This window comes from Triturus cristatus, chromosome 7 (genome assembly GCF_964204655.1).
Source record: "Triturus cristatus chromosome 7, aTriCri1.1, whole genome shotgun sequence".
In the NCBI taxonomy this organism is placed as follows: domain Eukaryota; kingdom Metazoa; phylum Chordata; class Amphibia; order Caudata; family Salamandridae; genus Triturus; species Triturus cristatus.
Genome location: NC_140590.1, coordinates 1,027,089,954 through 1,027,115,311, shown reverse-complemented (window position 1 = coordinate 1,027,115,311; position 25,358 = coordinate 1,027,089,954). Strand labels below are relative to the sequence as shown.

At 47.1% G+C, this 25,358-nt stretch overlaps 1 protein-coding gene and 1 long non-coding RNA gene across 3 annotated transcripts in view; one reads left to right on the top strand and one right to left on the bottom strand.

Moving 5' to 3' along the window:
- The window catches only part of LOC146811051 (uncharacterized), a 252,120-nt gene extending 250,901 nt beyond the window's left edge, over positions 1–1,219 (bottom strand). For both annotated transcript variants that reach the window (XM_085614487.1, XM_085614486.1), the window contains exon 1: positions 208–1,219. In XM_085614487.1, the coding sequence (XP_085470613.1) occupies positions 208–1,033 (826 nt within the window). In that variant the 5' untranslated portion in view covers positions 1,034–1,219. The remainder of the gene's footprint in view (positions 1–207) is intronic.
- LOC146811050 (uncharacterized) overlaps positions 831–25,358 on the top strand; it is a 53,355-nt gene continuing 28,827 nt past the window's right edge. The window contains exon 1 of the long non-coding RNA XR_014965771.1: positions 831–1,103. This is a non-coding gene — a long non-coding RNA (uncharacterized LOC146811050). The remainder of the gene's footprint in view (positions 1,104–25,358) is intronic.

Genomic DNA, 25,358 nt, shown 5'->3' with positions numbered 1-25,358 from the left:
CCAAAATGATTTTCACGGTAGCCATGCTAAAACCTAACAATCGACAACCAACCCCTCCCTTACTGTGTAGCATAACACACTTGCCCTAACATGGTTCAGACTAGAGATTGAGAGACACTAATGAACGGTCAATTACAATACACGTAAATAAAAGCGACATAAAAACCATGACACTGTGTCCTGTTATCTATCGCACACTCGTCATACCATCTCTGTAGGAACCAGAACTCGAAGAGCAGCAGGGTATTGTAGTCGGCCTGTCTTCCACGGCCTCTCCAGTGGAGATCACCTCTTTGTACAGGTTTTCCTTTCCTTTGGGTTTTGAGAGTCGCTTGGCCGTCTTGGCAACTATGTTCTCCCGGTCATCAGTTTGCTTGCTCTCTCGAGTGGTCAGTTGGTCCCTAACGAGCCCACCTGGGATCCAAGGTACCTCTTGAATCCTGTGAAACCTGTCGGGAATAGAGGCTTCCTGCACCTGGTCTGGCTTTGCTGTTTGCGCCGCTTTTATCACACTACAAGGACGAGGGCTGGCGTCAGTGTCACGGGCTTGCATGCTTTTCCTTTGAGTGTCCAGGTGGAGGGAGCTGCCCCCGTCCTCTCCAGCAACATCCGCTTGGTCCCTCTGCCTCGACGTTAGTTTTGCTTTTTCCCTCCGCTGCACAGGCTTCTCGGTAGGTAAAGCTTTCTGGTGTTTCCGCAAGCTTTTGGAGTTGGGGTAGTTTCTAATTTTTATGCTCTGGCTGGCCTCTTCGTGAGAGTTTGTCCCGCCTTTTATACTTTCGTAACAGTGGCCCCGCGGAAACTTCTTTTTCTTACTGCGCTCACTGTCGTTCACACACCCGTGTTCAGCCGCCTCCCCGCCCACTTCCTTCTGGGTCTCCCCACGACCCTTCTCGGCTCCGCCGTCCTGTCGGCACACTTCCACACGGCCCCTCGTCCTATTCGGGCCTCGGCCGCCGCCATACTGCAAGACAGCCCCGCTGCAGTGCGCCCCGAAGTGACTGACATAAACGGCCTTAACCGTCGCCTTCATGGGCGTCGCCCAGGCAGCTCTGGATTCTCACTTCGACGTCTTAAGAGGGGCCGCTCCGGAGGAATGCGGAGTAAGTATCACTGGTGTGGAGGCAAAGCCCAAGACTCGCTCACTCCTCTGTTTTTCCGAGGCCCGTGGGCCTTTCACCCGCGCGCACGTGCACTTCAAGTCTGTGTCACGCACCCCGGCTCTCTTCGCGGTTGTCTAATTAGGCTATCTCGCACGTGGCGCTAATCGCGGAAGACCCCGGTGAGGATTCTTGTCGTCAACGGACTCCCGGTGAGAGCCCGAACCCCCTGGGTAGGCAATGGCAATTACCCTTACTTTAAATAATAATTTAGAAATCACTTCGCTTTCATTTATTTATAAAGGATTTCCCCATGTCTTTGTTATTTTAGGTTTGTATTTCATTGGGGAAAAATACCACAGTTTTTCCACTTTTTCTTTTACTGACTCGGATATCGAAATATATACACGCCAGACTGCTGAAATGCTGGCCTTGACGCAAACCTTACTATAGGGTGTAATGTCTTAGAGTACTGGGTGGGTCCAATTTTAAAGGAAAAATGGGACCAGCGATCTAAGCAAAATCTATTTTTCATTTGTTGGGGTGCATTATAATCACATGTAGTCTGCATCTACAGATATTTCTTCGTTGTATTAGCATGAGATATTGAATAGTAATAGCGTGAATCATGTTGTATTTTAGGATACTTAAACGTAAAATGGAAAAAGTAGTGCAACAAGTAACCGCAACTAGCTGAAACCTTAATTAAGACGCTGGTATTGTGCAACTGACACGTTACTTTTGAGATATGTTTATTAGGCCATGTTGTTTCACATGTGAAAGAGAATGTTACTTGTATGTGCATTAATTTCGATTTAATTTCATGAATGATCATACTCCATTTCTCTTATGTTAGCTGAATTATGTAGGCCTGAAATGCATTTTCCCTGAAAGCTCTCACACTTGAATTATTAATTTAATTTAATTTGCATGCTAGGTCTTGTTCTTGCTCACGCTTATGTTGCAGGTGGAAAAAGCATCCTTGCTAGTTAAAATAATGTCTTTGGTTTTAGGAGTTAGGCAAGGAGAGAAGGAGATACACTGAACATTGATACTGATATGGAGAAATGTACTTTCTCACCGGGGAAAGCCTGGGAATCAAAGTCATCTCGCCACCGCGCGGGAGCATCGCTGTCCAGTGGCCCAGTGGAAAAGTACCTATGAGAATGTGGCCTGACCGGATGGTGTAATATGACGAGGTGGATCTTGGGAAGTCACCTGTAATAATGATGTATGGTAACTAGGAAAAGAGCCCCACTTCTTCGGAGAGAGAGCATCTTAGAACAAGCTCTGTCTCAGTAGCTTCATGCTACTTGACCCAACTGATGTGGAGAGACTTCTAATGAAGACTCCACTCGCTGACACCTTAACCGACCCTACCCTACTATATGCTAAGCTAGAGATGTCACATTAGTGTTATTGTAGGGCTAGATGAATGCTTATTTCTCCGAAATCTTTAATGCAGGGAAATCTGGACTCTTGTGTTCTGCTCTTTTGTTTACTGGTTCTTGAATTGTCTTGTGTATGCTGCATCGCCTTAACTTAATTTGTAGATTTGGATTTGTATTGGTCCCAATGTATTTCTACACCCTCATCTTGAGGTTTCTGTATGCCCAGTTGTTTTTGGCTTTGTAATAAATTAACTAACTTTATTTGGAAATTTGTGATTCGTAATGGCCCTGGAGAACTACAATTGAATTGATTGATGTTACTATCGATATCTCCCCCCCCTCCCCCATGCTTTCAAGCTGAGAAAAAGTACCGTTGATTCAAGGTTCTAGAGCCAGCCTAGAACATTTCCACCCGGCTCCTTCTATAGTGTAGTTTCTAAAAATGCATAGGATCTGCGCATTTAGACAACATAAACTAAGGGATTGGTGTCTAGACTGATTCCGGACACCCCCAAAGGATTTGTTAGCCTTTAGACCAGCTAGCTAACAGTGCCACTACAAGCCCCCTAACCTTACCAACGAGCAAATAGTTTCTGGCAACGCTCAAACATGACAACCCTTGATCCTTCAGGGATCATGGAAACAGTTCCGTACTTTTCACTCAGCCACTCGTGCTCACTTAGTCTCAGAGAGATACACAGAATAAACATTGGGGACATTTTCAATAAGCATTTATTGAACCAGCGTCATTCTACTATAAAACATGTTTGCTGCAACGATCATTAGACAGAAACAAATATATAAGATTACGAGCACCAACATAGTAAATAGAATGTAGAATTCTACCATGGCGCTAAAACAGTGAATATATGCAGGCATATAATCATGGCAGTAATCAAGCGTACTCCTACTATGCGGACCCTATCAAAGGGTACCTAAGTGTACCTAGGATGTATGTTTGTGTACAGCAAAGAATCCCCTATGAAAGAGCCAACCCCATTACCTGATGGGAGAGAACAAAGTACCCCATCTTGGTCTCAAGTTGTACACCCCGCAAGGGATGTCAGACCGCTGCGTATTGTAGCTTCTGCAGGCTGGGAATCCAGTGTCTTGTGTCAGCGTGGACATTTCTCCTTTGTCTCTCTATGGTATGGTTCTTTTATACCATAAAAATAGCCTTGGGTTCCTTACACAATCGATGTGTTGTGAGTACGATTATGTAAATGAACCTAAATCAATACCTGCAAATATGCAAAGTAGTTCTTTCACCCTAGGAAGAATATGACCATGACTTTTATACAGAGTATGTTAATCATGTTATGTACACCATGTGCAGGGGACTTTCCTAAGAATCCTCATGCATAATAAATGAGGCTAGTTTTAAGGAAACGGATCGACATTTATTTAGCACATAACTGGGTAAAAGGTGAGTGCTAGAACCGTTATGCAGAGCAAGGTAGGACAAATGTAGGTGAAAGGTAATTTAGGTATTTAGGCCTATATTGGGGTACATAACACTTCACTTGGTAGCAGAGTAGGATGGTTCTCACATGAAGCGTGGGGAAATCCAGAAAATCTAGTAAAAAGACATAGAAGCCCTGAGATAGAGTCCAATGATCGAGAGCAGACAGCGACGGACTTTGGTGGAGATTGACAGACCTTGACGGTGCAGCGAGAACAGCGGCAAACGGAGCAGTGAGTATCAATAGGAAGGCGTCGTGTGATAGATTACGGGAATTAAGTGATTGTATGTTGTCTGGCGGAGTTGTGTGAGATCCGAGTGAATGTGGTTTCGGGCCAGATGTAGTCCAAGGATTGAGATTTGAGTTACTGGTTCCGAAGTGGCCTAAGATTCCAGAATATATTAAATGGTGTAGAAGACACTGAGTTATCGTGATTGTCTGACCGCAGACTTGAGTTGTAGTGAGACGTCATCGGCAGTTCCACCTAAGACAGGGAACTTGTATGAACGGGACATTTGGGAATCATGTGGTAAACCTTGTGTACAGGGGCGAACTATACTGATTCTGGTGACCGAGACCTGACATTGTCGATGATCCATTATCTGATCCTGACTATGTCCTTGTATTGATGGTTCATGCTTAAGGGACAATGGGGGTAATCTTAGAGCAGCATTTGCTGTCTCAGGCCTCGAAAAAATTATAAAACTGTTACTAGATCTGCAGGTCAGGTTACTTAAATAACTACTAGACCTATTTGTAATGCTCTTGACCCATAAACTGGTTTCAAATGATGCGATCATGGGCTAATAATTTAATTAACTGAGCCACCATTTTCTTCATTATCAAATATGAGAGCACCTTCAAATGTGCAGGTTCAGCATTTCTGCTGTACAAACAACATTTTTGTTTGATTTAATAGACTAACATTTTTTCCATATATAATACAAATCTAGCCACATATAAGATACACATGACCCCTGACTTGCCACTTAGTTCATTAACAGCATTGTCATCAGGGCAGGGGCAGGAATGTTTTTCAAATCATGTTTAAAAACTATCACTTTTAATAAATACATAACTAAAGCATGAAGTGGTAGCACACTCACTTGTTACCAGCAGATTTTACATTCAAATGGCCACAAATGTTACCACTGATATGTGGCTTTACTGAAAAAAACGTTATAGTGTACAAATGATAATGATTGGAAATAGAGTTTCTGCAAACATGCGTCATTTGCCAATCAGCAAGTAAAGTATTCTGGTTTGTTTTGCTCCTATTTAACTCTGTTTGCATCACACTTCTTAATTACAAATAAATCTGCTTTTCTAATTCCTGATATACTTTTTAATATTTGTAATATTAATTTACAGGCTAATTATTTAAATGTTATGTGTTAGACAAAAATTGCTGGCATCTTATAGCTCACTTGACAAAAACGACTAACTCTAGTAAAAGAGAGAAAAATAAACCTCATTTTCCTAGCAGCAATTAGTTAAGAGACAAACAAACATTTGACCTCTTTCCTTGAACAGACAGCAAATGTGTCAAGATAAAAACAAGATTTAATGGCATATTTATTACTCATTCACTTTCTGAATGAACAGAACACCTGTTCCTTTCCAGCCTAAGTTTATGCACCAGATGGGACTAGTAGGTGCTAAAAATAGCTCCAGCGATAAAATTTTACTCGCAATTGCGAGTGGGCGAGTAGATATTTCGAAGACTGTGTCCGCACCATTTTTGGATTTGTAGAAGCTGCTGGTCTCCAAGGAGTATACTCCGCACAAGTAGCCAAGATTATTGCCTTGACCCGTTCATGCCTTGTCTCTGAACAGATCTGAGTCACCATCTATACTAATAGCCAGTACGGTTTCTGCGTAGTTCATGACTTTGGACAGCTGTGGTCACAGAGAGGTTTTCTAAAGTCATTAGGATCTCCTATAAGAAACGGGAAATATGTGAGACAACTGTTGGAAGCATTGCAATTACTAAGAGAGGTGGCAGTTGTGAAGTGTGCCGCTCATGGGAAAGGGGAGGATTTAGTGACAGTGTGTAACCACTGTGCGGATGAAGTCGCCCGATTTTGTGCCACATATGCATGCATCTTTAATGGGAAATATGCTGGTGAGAGCACAGTGAAGACCAAAATCAGCATGATGCTAGCTATTGCAGACACGTGGGTTGAGGTCAGGCATCTAGAAGGGGAAGTGACAGATCAGGAACAAACTAGTTGGATTAAAGCGGGATGTGAAAAAGGAGAAGGTGATATTTGTGTTTAAACTGATGGTAGAGCTATGCTACCGGACTGCTTTTTGAGTCCTATGGCGAGGCAGATCCATGGGGCAGCCCACACAGGGAGAGATGCAATGGTGAGATTGTTTAGGCAGACTTGGTTCAACCCGATATTTAGTGTGATTGATTGCTGACACAGTGTGTCATCGCTGTGTCACATGTCAACAAATGAATCCTGGAAAGAAAACTGTGGTCGCCTTGAGTCACATTGGAAGATGGGGGTCCTTTCAATCGAATACAATTGGACTTCATTGAAATGCCTGTGTGTAACGGATTGAGATACATCTTGGTTGTTGTGTGCATCTTTTCACAATGGGTGGAAACTTATCCGACTAGAAGGTGTGATAGTCTCACAGTAGCAAAGTTGATGAGGGAGCTTATGCGGCGCTTCAGATTTCCAAATACATTGGAGTCGAATAGAGGAACACACTTCCACAGTGAAATCATGAAGCTGCTGTGTACAACCTAAAAGTGGATCGGAGACTGCATTGTTGCTACAGGCCGGTGGCATCAGGAATTATGGAACAGATTAATGGGATGCTAAAGATGAGAATAGCAAAAGTGTGTGCTTCAACATCTTTGAAATGCCCTGATGTGTTGCCTTTGGTTTTAATGAGTTTGCGCATTATTCCTGATAGGAGGACTGGGCTATCTCCATGTGGGATTATCATAGGGAGAGAAAAGCGCTTACCTGCAGTGCAGTCTATAGCTTTGATTAACATCATAGATGATTTGGTCCTTGACTGCTGAAAAAGGTTGGCTTATGTGGTTCGTTCTGTGCCTCACCAGGTTGAAGCTGTAACTGCGCCGACCTCGAAAGACCTCTGCCACGACTTAGGCCCAGGAGATTGGGTCCTGGTCCGGAAGCATTTAAGAAATAACTTTCTTGACTCATGGTGGCATGGTCCGTACCAGGTGATCTTAGTGACAAACACTGCTGTGAAGTGTGGAGGTCTGCCGAACTGGATCCACGCTTCAAGCACTGGTCTAGTCTCAGGGCCCTCAGAAGAAACAGCTCCTCTCCCAGAGGTATCTCCAGCCGTGATTGCGAAATCATTGGAGCGGGCAAGCCAAGCAGCTGGATACCCACTTGCTTAAAGGAGAAGTGACTAGCACCAGGACACGCTTGGGTAACCAATGCGCTCTAAAAATATCTATAACAAAAATATCTATAACCTAACCCACCAAGTCGAGCTGAGGGGGTCAAGCTACACAAAGCCCTGGTAAAGACTCTGAAGGAGATGGTAACGTTGCGAATGGTCTAGAGTCTGACTCAGCAGAAGAGACTGGTGTGAAAATTGGTCATGTGCTGTTCGAGGAGAAAAGAGGTTGCACATGAATCGTGGCCGGTGAGACCGAGGAGACAAAACTTGAGACTTGCCTCTGAAAAGGATCTTGCTCCAATAGCTGAATCATCTGAATCCAACTAAAGTGAGCCAGAACAATCTCTGGGACGTGTGAGGAGATCGAGGAAGGCAAGAGTGCCGTGCCAGAGATACGCATCTCCTGAGTAGACTTACCTAGCTACAAATGCCCGGGAGGGTGAGGTCCGGGACATCGATACTAATAATCGAGATCGAGCTGAAAGTTCCTGGAATAGGAGCTAATGCTGTTTTGTCATTGACTGTGCCATATCCACCAAGGCTGAGTGTCTTACGTAGTTTGATTTTGGAAAATATTGAATTCCGTTGTTTTGCAAATCAGCCCCTGCCTCAGGAAATTGCAGCATTCCGAATTGAACTGATACAGCAAGTCAACAATGAAATTGGCTCAGACCTTATAAGGGATGTAAATTGAACATTGAACTGTAAATAAAAACCCTTGCTTGAAAGAAGATAATGTAGGCCCGAGTGGAAGAAGAATAAAAATAGGGACATTTTTCTTAGAAGAAGAATGAGTGCTAGGGAAATCTTCCAAGCTGTGTAAATATTGAACCAAAGACTGTTAAAATAATTTCCCACAATCCCAAGAAACTGCTGAAAGTCTTTGTTGTACAGAAACAAGAGGTTGACAAAGAGACATTGTGTTGATCCTCTCACAGTTATAAATTCGAGCCAGTTTGGAAATGGAGTCTGGAAATTCGAACCATAGGCACAAATGTATACTAGGTACACTCATCATAGTAGTAATTATAGTAAAAGCTGTAGTCATTATTTAGTCCATTATAAGTTCACACAAAGCTGAGGTTAAAGGGGTGGGGGTACATGAGACATCCATACCTACCACTACCAGCACAAAAGAGGGTATACTAGGATCTGATAGAGGCTTAATAGAACAAACTAGTCACTTATTACATGTAGATTTATCTAAATGTGATTATAAATTGAATTCTTATGCAAAGTTATTGTATGAGTACATGGACACTATGGATGTGAGGGATTGTTATGTGTGCATGCAATTACCTGCTTTGGTCGAGGAGGGCATAAGGTATCATCACGTGCCCTTGAAGTATGGAATTAGTTGCATTCTGCTTCTTAGCATGCTTTATGGAAAGGGTCACTACGGTACTATTTCTCCAATTATGATTTGGTGCTTTCAGAAGTTCCAGTTTACAAGCACCTAAACAAATACGTTTATTATAAGCAAGAAGAGAGAATGGGAAAGTATTTTGTACCCACAGTCACATTAGACACATTGAATGGACCAAGGAAGAATTAGCTTACAAGGCTAAGAGAAGTTATGGTCCAATAGCTCTAGATTGGGAACAACGAGGCAAGCTTTGCATTCGACAAGTTCAAGCACGCTATGACACTGTTTTTGTGGGACAGAGTGCATGCGAACACACATTTCTGACTGATGCTTCTTCGAAGAAATTCTTCCAAGAAGCTGTTAAGTGGTGCCAAGTGTGTATTTCGTGTGTGGAATGAGTATGTTTGGCTCCGAACAAATGGTATGGAACCTGTTATGTGGCTGTTGTGTTTCCAAAGATATACCACGTAGAGGATTTGAAGAATTTGGAAAGGAAGTCAGCCCATAGAGAGAAACGTGGAACGAGTTCAGGGGAAATTGTAAGGGATATATTTGGAGCAATGATATCTAGCTTGGGAGTGGTTCTGAATGACATCAAGATTAAAAGGCTGTCAGCTTTCATGAATAAGTTGTCAGTTACTACAAATCAGTCACTATTGCTTGTAGATGGAGAGATGGTTTCGATAAGAGCTATGATAATGCAAAACCATCCTGCGTTAGATGTGTTGCTAGTAAAAGAAGGCAGAGTCTGTAAAATGTTGAAGGTCCAACAGTGTTGCTCTTACATTCCAGACAACAGTAAGGACTTGAAGAAGTATATAAGTAACATCATGAGATACATCATGAGATACATGATTTGACAACAGAGGGAATTTGGGACAAGGTTGGGAAAGGATTTGGAAAAGTTAGAAGTTGGTTTGTGGATCTTGGAAGAAGAGTTCTTGGGTATATCTTGAAACCAATAGTGATTGTTGTTGTCTGTGTTATCTTGTTGGGCATACTGAGAGCATACAAATGGCATAAGTCGAGACAACTGGATGATTCCATTAGAGAGAGAGAGAGAAAGGAGAATGGAGAGGCTGCAGGAGTCATTATAATAATCCTAAACGTTTGGAGGAATTCAGGCAGAGGACACTAGCTACAACATCTGTTTAGATCTGTATTCTCAACAGGGAATTGTGATGTTTGTGATGACACAGGTCATCAGAGGTGGAAACTGATGTAGCGCAAAATCTATTTTTCATTTGTAGGGGTGCATTATAATCACATGTAGTCCGTATCCACATATATTTCTTTGTTGGTTTAACATGAGATATTAGATTGTGAATTGTAATACCGTGAATCGTGATGTATTTAAGGATACAGGAGAAAACAAAGGGAGAGCGAGGAAAAGAAGGGGTGCGTCCTTATCACCAAATAACTAATCAAACAACACAAGGGACAGACCGAACAAGAGAATCCAAAACACTGCAGCACAGAGCCGAGAGGGGTGGGAAAAGAAATCAAATATGTTTTAAAAAGAACCCTCGCCCACCCTGCTAGTTTGTGGCATGCTTCATTATTGGGTTGCGGCCTGGGCTGCCTAGTGCAACCCAGGTGTGCTAGGACACCTGATTACAGTGGAGCAGGTGGTTTTGGTGAAGGGGGTGAGTTCAAAGTGCAGATTAAAAAAACCTTTAGGATCCTCTGTCGAGGTAGAACAATTTTATTCCTGAGGTCCTAGGACAAGGTTAAAACAGTAAAAAAGTAGATACTGTAAAGAATAGATTGGTCTTTTATATCCAATAACAGTGGTCTACATGTTTCATCCTAAACAAATGATTCAAACAGGCTTTCTTCAGGACCAAACAGTGCAGTGCAGGCCAAATTGAGTGGCCACGTTAAATATCAGCTCACAAACTAAGGTGTGCTGTGAGTGCGGGGGTGTTGCCGTACTTATGGTTCCCACCGACAGGTGTATGATCTGTAGCAATAGAGCTGAACATAAAAACATTCAAATACGAGCACAAAATGTAGTTAATGGTGACCGAGGTGCATCTACCTCAATCGTTCAGTGCAATGATACCTACATTTTCACAGCCAAGTGCAGAGGTTAGCCAGTGGGTCAGTTAACTGGGTTCCCCAAAAGATCGTACACACACTGAGTGCAGGCTAATCGATAACACAGTGAGTCGAATGCAATGGATCTGCCTCACAGTGAATGCAAAAGGGAGAGCCACCAAACCCACCAAAAGCGCATGCACAGGTAAAAAGCACACACTAAGTGCAAGCAAACAAAGTAAATGGCATGCAAATACAGCCTTATAGTGAAGCCAAAAGAAAGATCCTCTGCATCCATCACTTACGGAGGGTGGGGTGGAGTGCTCTATCGGTCCCAAAAGACTAATTTGTGTCAGATGGATCTCCAATAACCCATACAACTAGAGAACCGTCACATCTAAAAAGTAAGGTCTTACTAAAGCTAGGAAATCATGCAGTTTATTTTACAATCCCGGCAGGGGGCGGACATCTGTAGTAACACACTACGGAAAGGAAGATGGAAGATTAAACAGGGTCTGCATGTTAGCAACGACACAGGAGCCCCCACCCGTAACAAGAAAAACTGCAGCTTACTTCATCATGGCAGTCCGTCCCCCTATAGTACCTACTCTGGTCCAGCACGGGATCCTGGCGGTGCCGGGGCACAGAAGTGTGCCGATTAATAAAGCACCAGACCAGGAAGGCGGCGTGGCTTGCGTAACGTCCGATGTCATGCAGCACGGTGACGTCGGACGCATGGCCATGGTCCGGGACTAGACCGTGACAGGCCCTCGGGGAGTGGTGCGTGTTTGGAAAGATTGTACAATGTGCCATGTAGTCACTTGGCCGCTGTCATAGTACGTGAAAGGTAAGGCATACCCCTGGGGGCCGTGGAGTAGAAAAACAGATTATATAAATCTATAAAGAATCTAAGGAGACGTGGGGCGCAGAGCCACCCAGTTGTCACTAGTGCACCGTTTCTATGGGCAGCAGTTCCTGCACTGGTTGATATTTCTTTGTGGTGGCCACAGAAGACATACTTCACCAGTTGATGTGCAAAATTAAGAGGCTGTTCATTGTATTATCACCCTGCGGGCAAAGTGGTCAGTGGCGGGCTTCCTTAACCCCTTGTGTGCCCATGACGAGCTGGACTCGTCATGGGCCGCGGTGGCGCTGTGCCCATGACGAGTCCAGCTCGTCATGAGCCCCGCCCGCTAATGCAACGGCCGGCACAGGGCGGGGAAAGGGCGTGGCACACAAGGGGTTAAACCACTCCCCTTTGCTTACATGTAAAAGTAAATGTCGATCTGGTTGTATAATGCTCATTCTTGTGGGTTGCTCCTTACCACTCTTCTGTGGACGTCTTGTTTTTTTATATAACAAGCCATTATTGAATATATAATGAATATACATATCGCCCACAACCAGGGTGCCATTTACCTTATTGACTCACAGTCCAATTTTTGGGTAGAGTTGTGTTTAATAAGATCAGAGCTCGGATGAAAGATAACAACATTATTAACCCATGCTGTTAGAAATGGGGCTCTCTAGTTGGCAGTGGTTTGCACCCTGTCCAAGTACAGATGCACGGAGGAGGAGTTTGGACTCGAAAGCGAAAGCCCGCGAAAAAAACTCGGAGCTCAGTGAACGGAGTACGGAGCTTGAGCTCGAGCAGGACTAGGCAATACTGACGTTGCTGCTTTGCTCGCTCGCTCCCATTTGCCCACCAGCTCCCTTCCTCTCTCCTCAGCCGCGAAAAATCGGCACGCTCAAGGCGGCTCAAGGCGGACTCCCAGGGACTTGGCGGCGGGACTCGGCGGGTCCCGGGGAGTGGACCGCAACCCAGCGAAGAGACTGCGACTGAGCCAGCGAGCAGCAGAGGAGGCATCACAGCAGCGGGTGCAGAACGGTGAGAAGCGGCGGGTACGTGGTGAGAGGGGCCCCTGATTCCTCCCCCGCAGCTCGCCTATGCGCCGCTAAGCATAATCTATTATTCCAACACTACTGTGGTAAAGTAACTTATTAGGACTGTAGGACAGTCATCAGTTGAGGCACGCAGCTGAGCACGAGGCGCGAGGAGGCAAGGACGCCGTACCGTTCCTCGCTGCTCCGCTCTGCTGCTGTACTAGCCGGCAGGTTACCGGTACTGGTACCAGCACCATACCAGCACCATACCTTTACTCAACTCAACTCAGAAGGCGGCAGGAACCGCTCGAATTCTTCCAACCACTGAGCAGGAGTGGTGCGGGCTGGGCAGAGGGGAAGCACCCCTGAGTCACCATAACGCCATAACAGCCATTTAACAGTGCCCACCCTGCGATCTTGTAGCGAAGCTAAATCTGGCAGAGTTATTTACACTAAGGCACTTCCGGATATAAGAAAGGGGGTAGCAGATGGTGGTTTACACCAGCACCATCCAGCGGTAGCATCAGCGCCCACAGGGCATAAAGGTGGGAGGTGCAAGCACCAGCGGCCCAACTTGGCGCTACTTGGCGATATCCGTGTCTCTCCTGGCGCCGTAGGAGCAAGCGGCAATAACTGAAAAAAAAACAAAAAAAACTCTCTATAAGGACCCCCAATAAGTGCATACCCATTTCCCTGTCTCCATTTCCCTGTCTCCGGAGTGAGACTAGACCTTCGGCCACATACCGCATTAGCATCCTGCTATTTTGCAATCTCCCTGACGGCAGTTGTTCCGATTGAGGACACAGACAAGCTTGGGAGGTGGAGTGGGAAGCAGAGAGGAAACAGTAAGGGGAAAAAAAAAAAAAAATAGGGAATGAGGTCGGGGAGAACACAAACAAACCCACCTAAGAATGCAAGGAGAAAAGCTAAAGCTAAGACCAAATCCCCCGCTAGCCCAGCTAAGGGAAGTTCATCTAGTCCATTAATCTCGCCGGTATATCCAATTTTCAGTAACATGAACCACACTGGTAGATTTGCCTTTTTGAAAGACCCAGCAACGGCAGTATACGCAATGGAAAATACGCTAACATAATTACAAAAACCAATGTCACCTAAAAAAATTGAAGTAAGGCCAGCAGGATCAACCGCACCAAGGACTCCTCGGAGTGCCCAAAACACGAATGTCGATAGGGCAAACGGAACTGAGGAGACACATAAGCGCACGAATGCCACCCTTGTGAAAAACATTTTTCAATTTCAAGCCCAGGTGCACAAGGATAATAAAAAGGATTATAAAAAGTATGACATTACTCAAGGGCAAGGACAGGAGAAGTCATTAACAACTCTTACAGGACTAATTAAGACCAGGGAATGCCAGTATGAAGGACACAAAATAAGCTGTTCCCCCAACAACAAATAGAATAAAGGCGACAAAATTATATCAACACCAGTATTATCAACCAACGTCATATACCAAGAGCAAATAATAATGGGAAGCCATTCGGCCCAACCCAGCAACGAAGTCTCCTGCAATTCGAACACAAGCATGTACGAATCGGCACACAAGGTGCCTCCATATTCCCACTCAACCCCTAGACTGGACCAACGCATGAAACCAGTATTGAACAAATCTATAGAGAGGATAAAGACAAAAGGTTTAAACCCCTGTTGGGTGCCCCAAGTACCTAGCCATAATAAAGGAAGAGCTAAGATACAAGAAGTTCGTGCGGACAACCACACAATTGAAAGCGTGTGCGTGCGTGTGCGTGTGCAGGAATTTATATAGCGCAAATCACCAAGCGGTCTCTAAGCGCTTGCTTAGGGAACCCGTCCTGGTATTCCCCTGTGAGATAACCCAGCAGGGCATCCGCAAGGTGAAAGCCAGGCATCCCGCCGCGAGGGGCCCATGTGGAGATTAAGCAAGCTATTGCCCAGAGTCGCAGAGTGTGAACCCATGAGTCGAGTATGCACTGGAGCGAGAATTATCGAGTCCATGGACATTTATGGACTCAAGACCCAGCCGAGCTGGGAATTGCTCTCAGGAGGGAGCGAAAATCCGTATTAAATCAATCACCTCCGAAAATGAGGCCCAGGATATAGCTGGAAGTAACTCAGAGGGACAAAAAAACCCTAATAAAGAAATCAATATCGAAAGGATGAATCAAGGAGCAACGGCAACCGGTTGGGGTTCAAAAACTTCTCCATCACATGAGTCGCTAAGCAAAGACATAGTTGATACATCCAGTGGAATGAACCAAGATGTGGATATTATTGAATTAACAGACTCACCACACGTGACTTACATTGGTGCTCAAACAGAATCCTCAATCATAGAGATCTCAAGTTTTTCAGCTGCCCCAGAAGTGGTATCAACAAAAAGTCTCGATACATGTCGTGAAATAAGACAAAAAACCAAAATGCAGCACGATGATTTAACATCCATAAAGCAAGCTCCACATGGACCCCAACCTGGCTGCAACGCAGGAGACCGACATCGGCAAAAAAGAGGAAATAACATCAGCGATAACTTGGAATCCATCATCACATTGCACAGTGCACTAGTGTGCATATTGGAAACTTCTATTAAAACCCTTAATATGCAGTCGGATAAACTTGATATTCAGATACACCTTATGACCACAATGGCGGAATACATCGCTAACATAAACAAAAAGCTAGACGACATGGCCAGTACTTTTGACATCATCAAGGATCAAACCCGACCGTGGGCTACATCCCAGTCTTGCACCTGCCACCCAATATTGGATAAATTAAAGAATTTACCATCAATACTTAAAGATATATTGCAGGAATGCAAATACGCTAATTACAGTGACAACCACACCCCAACTGGATGCGATCTCATTTCTTTTGAGAATTGCAAGAGTATACAAAACGAACACGCAGACCAACAAAATGGATCAGTAAGGCAAATAACAGTGGGAAAAACCTCAGAGCACAATCTGTCAACGAAACCTGACGATATAATAGAGGAACCGAAAACAATTGGCGCAATATCCCTCATCGCACAAAACAACGGTCACAAACTACTAGGACTAGAATCACCTATCCGAGACGGGGCGAAAAATCAAAATGACCAGAAACACCTAACCAAGAGGCAAAAAAAACGGGCAAGGAAAAACAGAAATCAGCTGTCAAACTGCCCACCCACCAATAAACAGATGCTGGCCGCTTATCCTATTTTTAGTCAGGTAAAAACGAAACCAAAACCTGAATCCAATGTTACAGAGGGGAAACATATTCCATCACTTAAGATAGAAACGGAACACAAAAACTGGAAAGATCGAGAAGATAGACAAACACGATTATGGATATGCCCCAGGGCCATACCACAAGTGAAAACATCAAAAAAGTTGTCACAAACAGCGGGGGTTGCCCCCGCAAAAAACTTAGAAGCAGGGAACTCTAATAATACTGAACCATTGAGTTCAACAACCGCCGCAAGCATTCCTGGCTGTAGCATGGACCAAGGGCTCAGCCTCATTATTCAACTAAACAAAACTTCAGATAACCTGCTAGATGAACCCCAAAAAACTGAGTCAGCCCCAAATCAAATAGGGCGCACTATTTTTGAAAATAAAAGCCACTGCATAAAGAGATCCGAGCAAATAAACAGCTATGAACCAAGCAATCTGAGACCCCATTGGGCCGTACTCAAAGACACGAACATGAATCAAAAAAAGGTCCCCGCCACTCGTGTTACACTACCAAGCACTAACGCATCCACAGGGAAAAGTGTCACCACATCGTCTGACCTTCAAAATACTCATAAGCAAATAAGAACAAAGGCAGATAGACATATGGATGATCAACTGCAATTCACGATATACACTGATACATATGGCATGCAAGCAACAAAAGAGAATACAAATGTGGAAAGGACAGGACTACCCCCAGGACCAGTGATTACCACCGCGAACAGGCAGGACCCAACAGAATAGGCCGGGAGGTAAAAGCCACGACAACCACGCCACCAGTACCAACTTCGAATGAAGCGTATAATCAAATAGCGCAATTTCCCAAACAAATACGCCACCAGCACCAACTCCGAATGATGCGTATAATCAAATAGCGCAATATCTCCACCTCAAGGCAAAGGGTCATGATGGTCAGAAATCTGCTAATAATGTAAATGCCCAGATCAGTAGCAAAACAACTTCTGAGATGCAAATAGCTACAGCAGGGAAGATACTTTTTATTCCCAACTACGAGCCTCAAGGCACTCAAGACTACCTAAACCGAGAGAACATTCTCCACCTCACATCAACCATCCCAAGCTTAAGCCAATTAACATCCGGGGACCTACTATCAATTGAATTTGTCACATCAGGAGACAATGTGCCCAGAGAAGGCACACTTGTCACCTAAAGGAATTTAAAAGTGGCAAAACGCATCCTCACAGAAGTGAATAAATTTGAAGAGTGGGGAATTTCTCTGAAAGAACAAACAAAAAAGGGATACCCGTCACCTCTGCTAAGAAGATGTAGGAAAAGAGAAGATCATACAACCCCGACCACTCGCTCAATATTACACGGTGCCAGGGGGGCCGAAACCACAATTAATAGTCACCAGAGACAGTTATTGGGCATTAATGGTAATTGAACCTATCGCGAGGCAGGTTAAATTGAAGAAAACGTAATAAAACTGCTCTCCTGGAACATCGCAGGAGCAAAACACATCCTAAACCACAGTAGAAAGACAGCAGCCTTGGACCAATATGACATCATAGCGCTGCAGGAAACGTGGTCAATGGAGCCAATTGATATACCAGGAAGATTATGTTTCCATGAAAGCGCGACGCGCACCCGGCGCTATGGCCGCGCAAGGGGGGGTTTATCTATTTACGTATCCACTGCATTAAAGATAAACGCCTCGCATATGCCTATATCAACACCGGATATGCAAATTATTAAGCTGGAGAGTATAATAAAACGCGTGGCAAGAACAATGGTCTTAATCAACATATACGCCCACCCGAAAAAACAGCAAAAAAACCAACTATTCCAACGTGTCGTTAACGTTGTAACTTCCATCCGCCTTGACCACCCAAGTTGGGAGATAATTGCTACGGGTGACTTTAATTCCAACCTTCTACATCAATCGGAGGAAGAGGATAATATCTTTGTGGCAAATGAAATGTGGAACGTTGAATCCCAGGAGGTCATACCGGCCTTGAAGAGAGACAAACTGGGCATGCAATTGGTGTGGGACCTGGAACGACTCGGTTTACGGGTAATAAATGGAAGATGTATGCATGATAAACCCCCCGCTGCCACATATATAGGTCACAACACAATCTCCATCCTGGATTACACATTAGTAACTTTGCCCCTGCTGAGTCTAGTCAAAAAATTCCAAATAATCAGCTCTCTGGACAGCGATCACTCAATGCAACACATTGAGTTGAAACTAAGTTCCCCCAGGTATGCAAATGCTCCAGCCATACCAGGCCAACTCTCAACAATCAATTTGAAGCGGTTACAGTGGACAAGCATCACATTACCCCAAATAGCGTTGGACGCTAAGAAATTATTACAAACAGTCACGGCAGAGAAGGATCTATGTTCAAAAACTTGGGCTAATTTCCTGGAAACATTACCAAGATCAAGCAGCAAGGCTAAGAGGCAGAGCAGTCCTACGACCAAACCTAAACTCTCAATAACAACGCTAGCTATGAAGAAACTTCTTCAACAGCTCACAAGACGGATACAAGGTTCAAGGACAAACCAAAGCGTCTGGCAAGAAGTTCGGTCGATAAGGAAACAATATAAAAAGCTAGTATGGATGGAAAAAAGGAATAAAACCAATGACTTTTGGGCCAAATTGGTGTATAATACAAAAAAAGCAGACTCCAGGGCGTTTTGGGTACAAGTCAACTCCATCAATAGACCAGCACAACCCATAAGTATGATATGCATCCCTGAAAATGTTTGGGCCCAGCACATAATCGATACATTTTCGGTAAAGCCAGTGGAGCACCAGGTCACGATGGCTACAACGGTATTCGAATCTCCAAGAAATATGGTACAGGAAAGCAAGCCTGTTCCCAGCCTTAATGACATGCCCAACTGCCAGGAGAGCCTGGATCAATCAATGTGGTCAGCTGACGTTCGACGAATATCATCTATAATTAAGAAAGGCAAGCAAGAGAGTGCACCAGGGCCAAATGGCATCCCGCAGGCGATCTATAAAGAAGACCCCAAGTTCTGGGCATGCAAATTCAACCTCCTGTTCCGGACAATCAGTAACTCAGGTCGGGTCCAGGAAAGTTGGAGAGGTGCCATCATTAATCCCATCTATAAAGGTGGAGATCGCAAAAATCCAACAAACTACCGCTTAATAGCCCTGATCGATGCAGAGACAAAATACTATGCATCCCTGGTGCTAGCTGATTTAGCACAATGGTGGGACACGAACAGCAAGATCCCGCTAAATCAGACAGGGTTTCGTCGCGGAACCGGTACAATGGCTAATGCAATGGCACTGTGCTTGATTGGCGAAAACAGCCTGGATAATCATCGGGAACTATATACCTGTTTCGTCGATTTTAAGGCGGCCTTTGACCGTGTTAATAGGAATTTACTATGGGCCAAACTGTAGCAGCAGGGCCTACCGGACTCAATCCTAATGCCGATTATCGACCTGTATAGTAACACCTGGATGCAGGTAAAAATCAACAATGGGCAAAGGCTAACTAGGAAGATCCACTTTGACGGATTAAAACAAGGCTGTGTGTTGGCTCCCCATCTTTTTAACTTGTTCATGGCCGACCTAACAGTAAGCCTTGACCTGATCAACGCACACCCTCTCCGGCTGGGCACGCTTCGTATAACACACCTATCCTATGCCGACGATGTGGTCCTGCTAAGCCAGACAAGAATAGGCCTGCAACGCCTTCTACAGCAGCTGACCCGCTACACAAAACAGAACATGCTAGAAATAAATAGCACGAAAACAAAAACAATGGTCATAACCCGACGCCACAAACCATCACCAACCTTCTTTTTTTTGCAATTCCGTTTTTATTGAGTTTGAATTTAAACATTTGTACAGGAGAACCATGTACGGCATCATGTTTCACATTCAGTAAGTCATAAGCTTGTACAAACTTTTAGGACATGCCAACTGGCAGGACGGGGGGGGGAGGGGGAACAGCCTGGTGTCTGCGCGCGCACCCACCACCACCCCCCCGGGAGCCAGCCACCCAACCCTTAACAATTCCGGTGTCCTCTATGCAGGGGGGGCCAGCACCACCACCCACCAGCCATTGAGCCGTACGAGGGCAACTGATCACGCCTACACAACTGAGGCGTCAATAAAGTCGGGAATATTACATGTTATACAAAAGGAAGAACCCATAACAATGGCAGCGGTGACAACGATTCGCTTGGTGCGCTCCTACCCCCTTCCCACCCCGACCTCCCCCCCCCGAACTCCAGGAGTACCCCTCAAAGTCCCAGTTGGCGCAGTTGTCGCCGCGCGTCCCCATACGCCCCATCCGTGATCCAGCAGTAATGGGGGCCATGCTATCCCGTCAGCGGGTTTGCCTACACTACGCCGCCGCCTGCGCCAGTGTCATCCTGTCTGGCCTCGCCTGCGCAGCCTGTGGCACCCTCCCCCTCCGAGCGCCGGAACTCAACAAGCAACTGTTCCCAGCGGTCCGCCATGGGCTCCCTCCGCAGCCCCAGGGTGTCCTCCCTGCGGATAGCCGTCCCTTCCGCTCTGGCCCATGCCTGAAACGATAAACTCCAGGCCCGCACGTGCGGCGGGTCGTGTGCCTTCCATCTCCGGGTGATGAGGCGCTTCGCCACCACAAGCCCCAGATCCAGGAATCGGGACGCTACCTTATCCTTGGGCGGCCTGGTAAATTGGTGCAGGAGGTGCTCGGGCCAGTCGAAGGGAATGCTGCGTCCTGTGCTCCCCCGCAACTGCCCACTAACCGCCCTCCAATAGGTGTGCAACTCTGGGCAGCCCCACAGCAAGTGCAGCAGCCCCGCCCCTAGCTCACGGCACCGAGGACAGTGCGCGTCAGCACGGTGGAAGTATCTATTAATCAGCTCGGGTGTGAGATAGGCCCTGTGAACTATGAACAGCTGGATTTGACGGAACCGCATATTACGGGGGATACGCGCTGGGCTCTTGAGGACTCTCTCCCACTCCCTGTCCGTCAGCGGCCTCCCCAGATCCAGTTCCCACTTGCTGCGGAGTGGGCCCAGATCAACCGCCGCGTGCTCTCGCAACGAGGCGGCGAACCAGCGAACCAGGTGTCCGCCCCTCCCCATGACATGCAGGTATTGCATGGTTAGGTGTTGGGCAGGCTCTGTGGCCATGCTTCCCCATTTGGCGGTGAGGCTCGCCAGTAGTGAGCGGTGCGTGAGGAACCCGCCGGGTGGGAGCCCGTCCTCCGACACCAAGGTTTCGTACGGTATCAGCTCGCCGTCCCTGTACAGGTCTCCCAGCGTGTGCACGTCCGCCGCCCACCAGCTCGTCAGCGCGGGGGCCGCGAGCACCCCCCCCACCTCCTCCAGGAGAGCCCTCTAGGGGTATCGCCGGCGCATATGGCAACACCGCACGCGTGAGGTATAAGGCCCTCCGGAAGCACCTGTGCGCCACCGCCAGGAGGAGCGGCAGCGGTCGCGGGACCGCAGCCAAGGGGTGGAAAAGCCCGGTCACACGCTCCAGCGAGTAGGGGGCAGCCACCGTGGCTGTGTCATCCCTGCCCCTGTCTGCCAACCAGCGGGCGACCCATTGCAGCTGGGCCGCCAGGTAATAATGCTCAAAGCAGGGCGCCGCCAGACCTCCCCTGTCCGTCGGGAGGAAGAGCTTCGCAAGCGCCAACCTGTGCCTGGCGGTGCCCCAGACAAAATCCCGCAGCATCCGGTTGAGTCTGCCAAAGAAGGCGGGGGGGACGTACAATGGCAGGTTGGCAAAGTAGTACAGGAGATGAGGTAGCATGACCATCTTGGCGAGCGCCACCCTGCCCGTGGTCGTCAGCGGGAGCGTGTTCCAAAAGGCCACTTGTGACCTAAGCGCCGTGACCGCCCTCCCCAGGTTGCCATCAAACAGGTCGGCTGGGCAGCGGTAGATGTGTATCCCCAGGTAACGAAAGGTGCCGCCCCTCCACTGCACCGGCGTGCCATTCAGGCTGTAGCCTGGGTCCTCAGTCTCCTCGCCAAAAGCGTACAGGCAGGATTTACCCGCGTTCACGCGGAGCCCCGAGATAGTGGCAAAGGACCGCAGCAACGGGGCCAGCCGCTCCGGCATGCTACCGACATCTCTAACGTACACCAGCAGGTCATCCGCGTAAAGCGACACCTGGTGAACCGCGTCTCCCAGTGGTATACCATCTCCCAGGGTCGTCCGCAGAGCCTCCGCCAGTGGCTCCATCGCCAGGGCGAATAGCAACGGGGACAAGGGACACCCCTGGCGGGTGCCCCGGCCCACCGACACCGCCTCCGAGACATAGGGGCCCAACCTAACACGGACCGTGGGGTTCCGGTAGAGTAGGTCGACCATCCGGAGGAAGTCCCCATCCAGCCCGTACTGCAGCAACACCGTGGACAGATAGCCCCACTCCAGGGAGTCAAACGCCTTCTCCAAGTCTAGGAGGAGGCACCCCGCTCCGGGCCATCTATGCACTGCCTCACCGGCCACCCTAAAGTATCGCCTGAGGTTGAGCGACGTGGACCTCGCAGGGACAAACCCGTTCTGGTCAGTGTGCACCAGGTGCGGGACCACCGTCGCTAACCGGTCCGCTAGGACCTTCGCCAGTATCTTGTAGTCGACGTTGAGCATCGCCAAGGGGCGGTAGGAGCCCAGGGCCGTGGGGTCGCGGTCCGGCTTCGGCAGGGAGACCAGGAACGCCTCACGCATGGAGGGTGGGAGCGACCCCTCCTCCAACGCTTTGCTGTAAAGCTCGCGCAGCAACGGTACCAGGGTCTCGCGATAGGCCTTGTAGTACTCCGCGGGCAATCCGTCCGGTCCCGGAGTTTTGCCCGTCGCCAATGATTGGATTGCCTCCCCAATTTCCTCGAGGGAGAGGGGGCCACCGAGTGCCGCGTTATGCTCCCTGGTGGCCACAGGGAGGCGAATGGAAGCGAGGAACTCCCCAAGAAGGTGCCGAGAGCCCGTCCCCTGAGCCGCGTACAAGCGTTTGTAGTGGCCTACGAAGGCCCTATGGATTTCACACTGCGTGTGCACCATCGCTCCGTCCTCCCCCCGGAGTGCTCCGATCGGGGTCCTGCGATCCCCCTGCTGGATGAGCCAGGCCAACAGGCGGCCCGCCCGATCCGCTCTGGCATGCGTTCTGGCGGTGTGCGCCGCATAATTGTGGCAGCGGAGCTGCTCCAGGAGCTCCGCGTGTCGCCCGCGGAGATCCTCCAGGCTGCGTGAGTGCCTGCCCCCACCTTCTCCTTCCCTCTCATATCGTAGGAGGTCATTTTCAAGGCGCGTCAGGGAGTCCGAGAGGGCCCTCCGTATGTTCCACTGGGCCCCCAGGCAGTGCCCCCGAATGGCCACCTTATGGGCGTCCCACTCCACCAAGGCACTGCTCGCCGTCCCCTCATTGGCGTCGAAAAAGGCCAAGACGGCCGTACCCAGGGAGGAGCGGAACTCCGGGTCCTCCAGTGCACTCGGTTGGAGTCTCCAGGTGGGCACCGGTGAGCGGTCCGCCACCCAGTCGAGCCGGAGCCATAGGGGGTTATGGTCGGAATGCGTCCGCCCCAGATATTCCGACTGTACGATATGCGGGAGTAATGAGTGGGACCCCACTATCCGATCCAGCCGCACATGGAGATCATGGACCGCCGAGTAATAAGAATATAGCCGGTCCGTCGGGTGGAGTGTGCGCCACAAGTCCTGCAGCGACCAGTCCCATCACCAACCTTCTTAATAGATAATGTCAAACTGGAAGCGGTTGGAAGTTACAAGTATCTTGGGATACTGTTGGACAAGCGTCTTAATTTCCAGGTACAATTCACTAGCATGGAAAAGAAGGGCATGGCCCTAATGCACGCCTTAATGAGTTTAGCAACTGAACTCAAAGGTCCTTTGGTTTCGCCTCTGCTAACAATAATGAAAGCTAACCTAATTCCAACGATAGCTTACGGGAGCGTACTGCATCATGGCAAGAGTGCACAACTTTTGGACAAAGTGCAAATGAAAATCTATAAACATGTCTTTGCGCTACCAAGTAACGCATCACCGGCCCAAGTAAGACTGGAATTCGGCCTGAAATCCCAAGTGCTGCTGAGAAAGTACGAGGCCATAAAATTCTGGTATTATGTCTGGATGAACCAAGAGATCATGCTCTATCGAGCTATGTGGGAAACTATCACCAAAAATCCAAACTTAAATCACGCCAAGTATTTCAAAACGTCAATAGAGGCAACAAATCTGGCTGGCTTCTGGGAATCTAAGCTCCCAGTACCTTCATTCAAACAGTTGGTCAGGAAGGCAGCCACGAGACACTCATTGCTGGACGACAAAACAGCTTTTAGCCGCTGGTCACATGCCTGGATGACAATCCATTCCTACAAAAAACTAGTCCCGGCGCTCTTCTTGGACCTTGCATTTTCGCCTTTTATCAAACGCAAATACTTTAATATAAGGTTGGGTAATCTGCCAACTAATGCTGAGCATCCAAAGTGGAAGTCCCAAGAAAGTGAAGGGTGCGGGTTATGTGGCACAGCAAGACAAGATTTCATCCACCTGATTTGTATATGCCCGGCTCTTATACAGGAACGTCGGAATTGGTTGAAAAACAAATTCAAGGAGTATGGAACACATACATGTCGGTCCGCTGTCATACAAACCCTATGTACAGTAGACCCACAATTCATCTGCAGGACAATCAAATTCATTGAACACTTTGAGAAAAAGCAAAATACATTAGCAAATTGCTGAACTTGGAATATGTTACTTCTACAGTAGAAAGACATCTGTTTTTATCTTCATGTTTTTAGCTTTTATCATATGCACGGTAGTGTAAATTCTTTGTGTTTTAACATATTGTCATTTTGTAATGGTTTTTATTAACTATACAATAAAGCATTTACTTACCCTGTCCAAGTAGGGACCCTTATTCTAGTCAGAGCAAGGGGATTACACAGCTAAGATAACCCCTGCTCACCCCTTTGACAGCTTGGCACAAGCAGTCAGGCTTATCTCAGAGGCAATGTGTAAAGCATTTGTACATAAACACACACAGTAACACAGTAAAAACACTACAAAAGGACAACGCACCAGTTTAGAAAAATAACAAATATTTATCTGAATAAAAAAAGACCAAAACAATAAAAATCCAACATACACAAATCACAATATCACGTTTAAAAGGTTCAAAATAGATCAGTCCATAAGAAATTATAGATGCGTCACTTTTAGCACAAAGTACCTGGGATACATCAAAGTCGAAAATAGGTGCAGGGAAGGTGAAGCGCCGGAAAAGCAAACTGATGCATCGGTTCCTTACTCCCAGGGATGGTGATGCGTTGTTTCCTTACTGCCAGCGGAGGAGATGTGTTGGTTCCTTACTGCAGCGCAGGGGAGGTGATGCATCGGTTCCCTACTGTCAGGGGAGGTGATGTATTGGTTCCTTATTGTCAGGGGAAGTGATGCGTCGATCTCCAAACATGTGGCCTCGGTTCCTTACTGCTGGGCAAAGCCGAAGAAGAACGTGGTACACAGGTGCAATGCT